The 10,701-nt window shown below is 37.4% G+C and overlaps 1 protein-coding gene across 2 annotated transcripts in view; it reads left to right on the plus strand.

The window, feature by feature from the left end:
* Nucleotides 1-10,701, plus strand: part of RTTN (rotatin) — a 218,092-nt gene that overhangs the window by 1,191 nt on the left and 206,200 nt on the right. For both annotated transcript variants that reach the window (XM_017867073.1, XM_017867072.1), the window contains exons 3-7: nt 795-972; nt 3,097-3,186; nt 5,541-5,631; nt 7,295-7,409; nt 8,393-8,543. In XM_017867073.1, the coding sequence (XP_017722562.1) occupies nt 795-972; nt 3,097-3,186; nt 5,541-5,631; nt 7,295-7,409; nt 8,393-8,543 (625 nt within the window). The remainder of the gene's footprint in view (nt 1-794; nt 973-3,096; nt 3,187-5,540; nt 5,632-7,294; nt 7,410-8,392; nt 8,544-10,701) is intronic.

A 10,701-nucleotide genomic window follows, 5' to 3' on the forward strand; every position in this document is an offset into this window, starting at 1 on the left:
GGGTTTAAGTTTTTTTTTTTTTTTTTTTTTTTTTTTTTAAAAAAAACCAGAGATGTTTAATTCATCTGGGTGTATATTGCTCATCTTTTATTTGTGATACTGAATCCCACATGGTCTCTGCTGTGCTCAGAAGTAACACTGAACTTCTTTTGAGTTTTGGTATATTCTGATTTTTGGAGTTATCTTTGGAGGTTAATATTTGTATTCTGTTTTTATTTTCTGATATTTATATCTTAAAAATTAGATGCGTCAGTATGAAAGGGAGCACGTTTAAAAATAATGTTACATAACCATGATTCATAAATACCAAGGTTAAGTTGCTTCCCCGTATGCTTTTAGATTGGTATTCTTATGCCTACCTCAAGAGTAGTTAGCTGTCAGGGTCAGATACCAAAGTGTAAGTTTAACCTTTCAAAACTAAATCACTGTACAATGGTAGAGGAATCTTACTACTTTGACATCCTGTTGACCGGTTGGGGCTGGGACCAGAAGGTGAGCGTCAGTGGAAAAAAGTAACCCATTACAAAAATAAGAGTAGGGATTGATAATGTGCATTTCTAGTGTTCAATGTGTTGGCTCATCTTTCATAAATGTTATCAAGTGTTGGATGTATGTCTCTTTAAGTATGTACTCCTCACGGAAGTGCCTTACTTCGGGCCAGAGCCACGAAGGATTTGTTTCTCACAAAAGGAACATCTGATACACCAAAAATAAATTTATGTTTTGATTGCTGTAAGTTAAAGTTTAGAGATTTTGATGGAGTTATTCTCAAGATCATCCCCTTCTTATTTTAGTATCCCCCAGCAGTCCAACATTTGGTTGACCTTGGTGCAGTAGAGTTCTTATCGAAGCTTCGGTCGAATGTGGAGCCGAATCTGCAGGCTGAAATTGATGGCATTCTGGATGGACTTTTTCTTCTTCCTTCGGAAGTTCCTGCACTGTCTTCTGCCTCATACCAAGCCAATCAAACTGGTAACTCGTTGGAATCAACTTGAGGGATATCTGTTAAAATATAAATACATTCATTCTAATGGTAAATTTTAAGGAAAGCAACATTAGATTTTTTTAAAAAGGATTTCTTCCACCTCCCTCAAACTTATTTTTCTTGTATTAACTTACATGATTTTGACTTTTTTCCCCTCTACTGTTAGTCAAAGGATGGTACATTTGCATTAATTGCTTTTTTGGTCAGGCCTAAAGGATGCCAGTGACTTTGCTTTGATGAGACCGGTTTGACAGATCATTTCTTTGACAATAACAACATATTTTTATTGAGCACAGGAGTGCTCAGACATTGTTCTTAGTGCTTTATATTTGTATTTTTGACCTTGTTCTTCATATAGCAGTGTAATGATACCTGTTCTAGCTCGTGATTTTGTTGTGGGGACCAATCAAAACGACATAATGCAAGTATTTTTATATGCTGCAGTCCATTATGATATACTAGTTAAAATCCGAGTCAAAGAGACATGGATTTAAGTCCCAGTTCTGCTGCTGGTTGTGTGACATTGGCTAAGGTAATTAACCCCTCCAGGCTTCAGTTTTCTCATTCAAAAATTGGGATAAGAAAGAACACTGGGCCAGGCCGGTGGCTCATGCCTCTAATCCCAGCACTTTGGGAGGCTGAGGCAGGTGGATCACCTGAGGTCAGGAGTTCAAGACCAGCCTGACCAACATGGTGAAACCCCGTCTCTACTAAAAATACAATACAAAAATTAGCCGGACATGGTGGCAGGCGCCTGTAATCCCACCTACTGGGGAGGCTGAGGCAGGAAAATCACTTGAACCTGGGAGGCGGAGGTTGCAGTGAGCCGAGATCGCTCCATTGCACTCCAGCCTGGGTGACAGAGCAAGACACTATCTCAGAAAGAAACAAAACAAAACAAAACACCTTTCTCATAGAATTGTCATGAGATTAAATGAGACAGTGTCTGTAAAGTGCTTAGCACAGGGCCTAGCATGTATTAAATGTAGCGATGTTGGCCGCTGTGCTGCTGCTGTTGGGCTGTAGTTAATGCCTAGTACAGTGCCTTGCACATGGAATGCATTGGAGTTGATTTGAAGAAAAACATCTTCTTGCAATTTATGTAATGAGTAGTAAAAGTTAAAAAAAAAAAAAGTTTTGATGCTTAACCGTTAGACCTTATTTTCTTCTCTACCATTACCAGTTCTGTTACACCTTCAGCTTTGGGTACTGCTGCTCACAACAACAATAGCAGCTGTCATTTATTGAGTTTCGTTGTGGGGCATTGAATAAATTGATTTAAATACATCATCTTGTTAAATCTTAAAGCAGCCCTTTGAGATGTTATTAGTCTTACTCTATAGCTGAGAATAAAAATATAAAGTAACTTGCCCCACAGTACCCAGCTTTCTAACCTGTAGCAGATGCAGGATTCTAACATTGCTTTATCTGGCTCCCAAACCTGTGATTTTTAACAATATATTTCACAGTCTCTAAGACATCACAAATAGAGTCTTACATTATGAATTTTTCATTAATTCCTTGCGGGTGAGAGTAGAGGAATGGTTTAGGGCTAATTGTTAGTTTTCTTTATTAGTATTAGGAACTACTGCCATGAAAACTTAAAATTACAAACTATAGTTTTAGCCTTTTCCTCATTCTCATTGCAGCTGAACTGCTGAACATATAATCGCATGTTACAGGGAATTGTGAAGGTATTGAAAGATAATGTTTGACTCCTTTGTGTCTGACAACTTTCTTTTTAAGGTATGAATGAAACTTGAAGTGATCAGAAACTATGTAATTGGAGTCAAGGGAGAGGGAGGTGGATTAGGAAGTATAGAGGGATAGTCCTTGTAGCAGATTCTTCCTGTACATTCTAACAAATAACTGTGTTTGGCTGACAGTAAAAGTGAGAAGGAAAGAGCTCCTTAACTGGAAGTGGGCTCAACGTGCACATTTTTTCCTTTTTAGGCAGATGGATCATTCAGAAAAAAAAACTGGACTTTTTTTAAAAAAATTTTTTTTAATGATTCCAATACTTAAGAGAAAACATTACCATTTAAAGAAAATAAGTTTCACTTTTAGCAAATAAGGAATCGAGAATACAGTAATGTTTATTTTCTTTTCAGAATTGTCAAAAAACCCTGAAATCTTAACAGGATATTTTCCCCAAGACAAAAGTAATTTCCAGCAGATGGAAGCGCCGCCACAGCCAGTGGGTGTGTATATGTCGGGAAGTAAATCCTGTTGTCTTGGGAAGTTGAAAATTAATGTGCTTTCTTCATTATTGTGAGGATGTATTTTTACCAAACTTGAATGTTTCAGCATCAAACTACCATTAAGTGTTTTAGTTATTTTAAGTTAGTTTAGGATATCAAGTCGAAATGGTAAAATTTTGTGTTATTCTAACCATATTTGAGCAACTATGTAGATAGACGGTAGTAATAGCAGTAGTGCATCGTGCTTACTGAACATGAGTTTTTTGAGGCATTGTGCCCTGCATTACACACGTGTCATCTCGTTTGTTCTCCAGCTTACCAATGGTACCATCTATCCAATTACGCCAGCCAGAGACTGAAGATCATTTTAGTTTCTTTTTTTCCCATTTCCTCAACACCCAGTTAATTAAACAATTGTGATTTAGAGCCCTCTTTCTGGAATCTGGAATCTCATCTCCATCTTTTTGTATCTGGCTGTGTTCAGCCTCAGCTCACACGCCAGCCACCTCATCAGAGAGACCTTCCTGATGATTCTAGCCAGTGATTACTTCCTGTGTGTAGTTTTCTTAACACATTATTTTTTATTAATTTTGTTTTAAGTTTGATAATAGCCGTGAACATTGCTTTATTTTCAGTGTCTGGAACAATGCCAAAAAATGTATTAGGCACTCAGTGTATATTCTTGGAAGGAATGAATGACTCCTCCTGGCGTTTCTTTGAGATTGGTATTATTAGTGACCACATTTTACTGATAAAGACGCTGAGACTAGAAAGGTTGAAAACTTTGTCCTTGGTGAGGCCGTTAGGAAATAGTTAAGTAATCACGTACTTACTATTTTCTTGCCTGCGTAGTTAAGATGAAAAGGCTGTGTTCAAGAGTATATCTGCTGATGTCACATATTCAAATGAACTCCATTTGGAAGCCTCTGTTATTAAAAAGCGTTCATGGAAACTCACAGGTGGAATAACAAGAAAGAATGGAAAACTTGTTAAGCCATTAGAATACTTTATCTTTTCATTCTAGAAAAGTTTTCCTTGGTGAGGCCGTTAGGAAATAGTTAAGTAATCACGTACTTACCATTTTCTTGCCTGCATAGTTAAGATGAAAAGGCTGTGTTCAAGAGTATATCTGCTGATGTCACATATTCAAATGAACTCTATATGGAAGCCTTTGTTATTAAAAAGCTTTCGTGGAAACTCACAGGTTTCCATGTGAATAACAAAGAATGGAATAACAAGAATAACAAGAAAGAATGGAAAACTTGTTAAGCCATTAGAATACTTTACCTTTTCATTCTGGAAAAGTTTTGTTAGGCTTGTAGCAAGCTTTGTTTTTGAGGCCAGATGGCTGAGAGGCTTAATTCCATCAAGATGAGAGACATCTGAAGGGAGGGGGACTCTCTAGGGTTGGTAAAGGATGGGTGTCTGAATGAAGCTGATGAAAACGTTAAGGGGGATTGAGATTGTTACACTTTTATGTGAGTTGCAGTTTGTCTTGATTGACGGCCTGACTTATTTTGGTCACATTTTTACTGTGTGGTATAAGCCTGTCCTTCCCCCCACCCACCTCTCCTTATTTCCTTAGAAAGTAAACCCTGCTTTTATGTTAGCACTTTTGAAGGAAGTAACTATGCTATGTTTGGGAATTTAATAATACTGCTATCCACATTTAGCGATTCCATGCTCTTTTCAAAGCATTTGGCAGAAAAACTGCCATTTGGAAGGACTTATCTAGATGCTGTTTCTCAGTGTTGCCACCTTAACTTGCACTATATAAGATCTGTTAAAAATAACTTGCATGGGGATAGTTTAAAACTGTGTTGCTTTCTCAGATTTCTTTTAATCTTGTTTGAACACTGATATTTGTTTTTCGACCTTACGGTCTTCAAGTCATCTTCACAGAGGTTTAAAACACCTGACACCATATAGGATATTTGAACATGGCTAGATGTAGTATATCATTATGTTTTATCATTTTTAATTTCTAAAAGTTAAGGTTTTCCCTAAATGTCAGTTCCTTTTATGTTGAGTTTAAGTTTGATGTTCTGGTCAGCCACAGGGTAAAATAGAAAATTTAATGGAAACTTTATATGTCAGTCTGCATTGGATTGTGTTTAATGCTTTTCTTCTAGTACTTATTTTAATATGAGTTCTGTTTAAATTATGAAATGAGAACTCTCTTATTTATCCTGTGATAGAACAAATTTCCTGCTGACCTTGTTTGGTATATTTTAGGTTACTGAGATGTAGCCTTTATTTTGGGACTTGTTTTAAAGGGAAAACTTACTCTTAACATTGTGAATCTGTCATCTCTTTATTCTTTGATACCTTAAGCTTTGCTATTCCATTGACAGTAAATCAGACTGTGAAGTGCTTGAAGTTTTCTACATTTCCTTGGCTATCCCTGACCACCACAGACAGACATGTCCTCTCCTCTAATGAAAGGTACGAAGCTTGGCGTCTTTTCAGGTGTTTTATTTATTCACTTATAGTCATTAAGTTTGATAGTCATTACAATGTGTTTTACCAGGAAAAGATACTAGTGGCAGCGAAAAGTAGTAAATGGTCATTTCTGAATGATTTTGTTTTCAAAAGCTAGCCAGAAAAAAATTCCTATTTGCTTTTAATCAATCTACACATCAAGTTTCTTTTAGTTTATTTTTGAGACAGAGTCTCACTCTGTCACCCCGGCTGGAGTGCAATGGCACGATCTGGCTCAGTGCAACCTCTGCCTCCTGGGTTCAAGTGATTCTTGTGCCGCAGCCTCCTGAATAGCTGGAATTACTGGCATGTGCCACCACGCTCAGCTAATTTTTGTATTTTTAGTAGAGACAGGGTTTCCCCATGTTGGCCAAGCTGGTCTTGAAGCCTTAATCTCAAGTGATCCGCCCCCCTTGGCCTCTCAAAGTGCTGAGATTACAGGTGTGAGCCACTGCATCCGGCCCAGGTTTCTTTTTGTGGTTGGGATCTTGTGTAGTCCTTGGTAACAGGAGTTTTCTCTTATTGGCCATTACTTATGCCCTTGATTAATAAAAATGGAAAATTAAACATAAATGTAGTCTTTTTGGCAGAATATATTTCAAAATGTGGGCTTCATTAGGAGACAAACTATGCCATGTGGATAAGGTTGGGTACCACTGCTCCAATCTAATGTGATGACTGTTAATTGATTGCTACCCACAAGAGTAAATAGCTGATACATAGAAATTTGGAGAGTATTTTAATGTCCACATTCACTTTGCGCAATTTCATAAATGTCACAATACACAAGTTGTCTGCTTTTTTGGGGTGTAAATCTGGAAAATAAAGACCAGTTTACTAGGACTAGATCCAGATTACAGGTGGATGCCATTTAATGATTTTTAATGATGACAGTTCTAAGAGCATCAGTGAATTCTCTTGGAACAACATATTCAAGAGGCAGAGTGCACCTGGTAAAGGGTTAGGAGGTTATATGATCTCTTAGTTTTGAGTCAGTCCCAAAGGCAGAGATGGTGATAATTTCTGATGCATGCCTCTGGATAGTGAATGGTGTATTGTGTAATGGAACTGGGCTGAGAGAAGGGGTGTGAGTTTTTGGGGGTGGGGAGTGAACAACTGCCAGTCCTAGGTGGGCAGAAGTGGCTAGGTGTCCTCTGTATGGGATAAGAGGGGAGTCCTAATCTGATTCACCTTGAGTAGGGAAGATCAGTAAGGACTTTAATTCTTAGAATTTGCCTCTGTACTTTTGTTCTGTCTTATTTCTTAATTTATTTGGCAGATTTCTTAGAATTCTGTGCTCTTTGACCTCACTGAATTCATTTTGTAGCCTTAGGATAATCTCTGAGGGTACAGTGGTTAGTACGATGTCGTTCCTGCTCTTGAGAGGGTCTAGTGGGGAATGCAAAATCAACAGGCAGTTATAATATCACAAATAATGGACAAATGGAAGAAGCACTGCCCTAGAGTTGTTTATTGGTTAGGGAAAAGATCTAGGAAGGCTTTTCTGGAGAAGTGATATCTCAGCTGAGACCTGAAAGATTGTTAATGGAGTCATTGTGTCAGTAGGCTACTTAGAATTAGGAATAGATGAACTCTTCTTAAAAATGATTAACACTATGTTTTGTAGCTCTTTAAGAAGTAGTAACCACACTTTAATCTGGAACACCTGTGAACTATTGAAGGACGTTATCATGCAAGATTTTCCTGCTGAGATTTTCCTTCAAAGGCCAAAAATTGTTCAGGTCAGTGCCCTCTATAATTGTTCTAGATTTTGAACTAGGGAACTTTTTGCGATAAAGCAAATTTTGTGGAGTAGGAGTTCTTGGGAAGGAACTTTGTACTCACGTTTTTAAAAAGTGAAGTATTTGGCTATGTAAAACACATATTCACTAACTTAGGTGGATAGTTATAGTTCTTCCAATAGTAGTAGTTTCATTTGACACTTGCAGTACAGTTTGGCCACCTTGAGTTACCATTTATGGATCACCTAAAGGGTAGAGTAGACTTTGGACATTGAGATTGTGCAGGAGCCCTTATTAAAAGTAAGAATAGCATTGCTTCTTGAGTATCTATCTAGTTTATTTAATGCACAGTGCTACGTGCTGTAGCATGTATAACATGAAAATACAGTAGCAGTGAATAACATTGATGAATTCTTTTCTTTTTTCTAGTTTATTGCTTATATAGTAGGGAGAGAGGGATCCACGGTGGGGAATTGTGGCATCTCCAAAGCAGCCAGTAATGCTTCAGTATTCTCGCTCCACACTCCCAGGGCTGAAATGGACTCCAGTGGGTGGCAACTGTTAATACATAGGATCAAAGCTGGCAAATGATAGCAGAGGAAAGTTGTTAATTCCCAAAATGTGGTCAAATGATTTAGATGCTTGAGATGAAAAGGGCTTGCTGTGATTTTTAAAGTGTTCTCTGTAATGTAATGTCCTGAGTGGAGAATAATTCCTGTCTTCTCTCAGAATGGTTACTCAACTAACAGATTTTAGAAATTAGGAAACACTGGCTATTCTATTTAAATGTTGTCTTATTTTATTTTGACCCATCTATTTGCCTTATTTTGCCCATTTCTGTTTCTTATGTCTTACAAATATTTGGCAACTTATTTTACTTCTCTTGATTATTCACTTAGGCTTACTTACTAAAGCTCCACATTCTTCTTTGAAGGTGAGCACTTTGTTCCCTTAATCATTTTCATGGCTCTTGTTGATTTCAGAGCCTTTTATCTCTGTTGAAACTGGCCTTTGGAGGAGATGGAAAGCATCGCCTGGCATTACAGTCCGTGTCCTGCCTGCAGCAGCTGTGCATGTATTTAAGAAACAGACTTAACTTTCACCGAGATCCAGGTTTTTTCTCCAATAAACAGGGTATTTATTTTTATCTGTTCATTAGCCACTGGTGTTATTTGTAGATTTTTCTGAGAACTTTCCATTATAGTTACTGTTAGGGTTTATTGTGTATGCATTTTCACAACATAAACTCACCATCCTAAATGTATTCAAATGATTATCTTTACAGATTGCGTGAATGACAGAAACTGCCATGATCTCTTGAGCCTTTTTTTTTTTTTTTTTTTTTTAGATAACGGATACTTACAAGGTGTTTTTCTTTTTTCTCCCAGACTTGTAGAAATTCTATATAGTGTTGTTAGGAAGTCGTGACTAGGATATTGGGTATGACTATTCATGTAGGACTTTGGGCATTTTAGCAAGTTACATATAGTATTAATAAATTGTTTTGTTTGAAAAAGATTGATTTGAATTTTATGAAAAATATTTATATGCAACTTGCGATGTAGTCAAGTGTTCCAGCAATGCCAGACTTTTCAGAGAAAAAGCGCCACCTAATGGCCAAATAGAGTACCAGACTGGCTTCGACAAAACGATACAATTTAGGATTTTTGTGTGCTTAGTGCAATCTGCATTGTAAGTCAAATATTATAGTCATTTGTCATCATGTTTCATAGTTAATCTCTATTTCATTGGGAGTTTCACTTATCTTGTGCTACTTGAATATTTATGCTTTACCTTGGTTTTATTCTAGATTTTAGAGTAATGGCATTGTGCAAATGACTGAAAATAGAGAATGTTTGGCTATCCCATACTTCAACAGAAAAAGAGTTATAATGTTGATTAAAAATAGTTGATATCTCTGAATAATTGTTAATGTATTTAATAAGTATGTATTTATTACCCATTATATGCCCCTGATAGTCTAGCCTCCGGGGAAGTATAACACTGAACAAACGAATAAGATCCATGCCCTTATGAGCTTCTATTTTAAAAGGCTGGGGACAGGTGATAAACAAATAATCAAGTTTGCTTGAGATAAGAAGTGCTTGAAGGAAATAAAAAGGGTGATGTGACAGAACGTGGCTGGGTAAACATAGCTTCATTTAGGATAGTCAGGGAAAGACCCTGAGAGGAGGTGACCTGAAACCGTCACTCGAAGAGCTGCAAGAATAGTGTTCCAGGGAAGGCCAGGCCTCAAGGTAGCACTGAGGGTGATGTCCCTGAGCAACTGAAATAAAGCCCATGAGAGTGGAGTGCAGTGAGCTGGGCAGGAGAGAATGAGGTGCCATCGGAGAGGTAGTCAGGGGCCAGAGTATATTGGGGCTTGCAGATCTTTTTAAAGGTTTTATATTTTCTTTGAAGTGTAGTGAGAAACTCTTGGAGAGTTTTTTTTTCCTCCCCCTCTCTCTGACTGTAAATGCTTTTATTACCTAATTCTTTTTTTAAATTGGGGTAAAATATATATAATATAAAATATGCCATTATAATCATTTTTAAGTGTACAACATGGTGACATTAATTACATTCGCATTGTGTGCAACCATCACCACTACCTGGTTCTAAACCTCTTCATTATCTTAAACAGAAACTCGAATCATTAAGCAGTGATTCCTCATTTTTCCTTTCCCCAAAGCTCTTGATTACCTCTAATTTACTTTCTGTCTGATTTTGTCTATTCTAGGTACCTCATCTAAGAGGAATCATGCAATATTTATCCTTTTGTGTCTGGTTTATTTATAATGTTTTCAAGCTTCATCCACATTGTAGCATGTATCAGAACTTCATTCCTTTTTATGGCTGAATGATATTCCACTGCATGTATATCCCACATTTTATTCATCTATGCATTTGTTGATGGACATGTGGGTTGTATCCACATTTGGCTATTGTGAGCAATGCTTCAGTGAACATTGGCATGCAAGTGTCTGTTCAGTGCCTGGTTTCAATTCTTTTGGGTAATACCTAGGAGTGAAATTGCTGCGTCATACGGAAATTCTATCTTTAACTTTTTGAAGAATTGCCAAACTTTTCCACAGCAGCTGTACCGTTTACATTCCCATCAGCAATATATAAAGCTGCCAGTTTTTCCACATTATCACTAACTTGTTCATTGTTTTTCTTTTTTAAAAATAATCATAGTCGGCCGGGCGCGGTGGCTCAAGCCTGTAATCCCAGCACTTTGGGAGGCCGAGACGGGCGGATCACGAGGTCAGGAGATCGAGACCATCCTGGC

Source organism: Rhinopithecus bieti, unplaced genomic scaffold, assembly GCF_001698545.2.
Source record: "Rhinopithecus bieti isolate Rb0 unplaced genomic scaffold, ASM169854v2 scaffold_2272, whole genome shotgun sequence".
NCBI classification, from domain to species: Eukaryota; Metazoa; Chordata; class Mammalia; order Primates; family Cercopithecidae; genus Rhinopithecus; species Rhinopithecus bieti.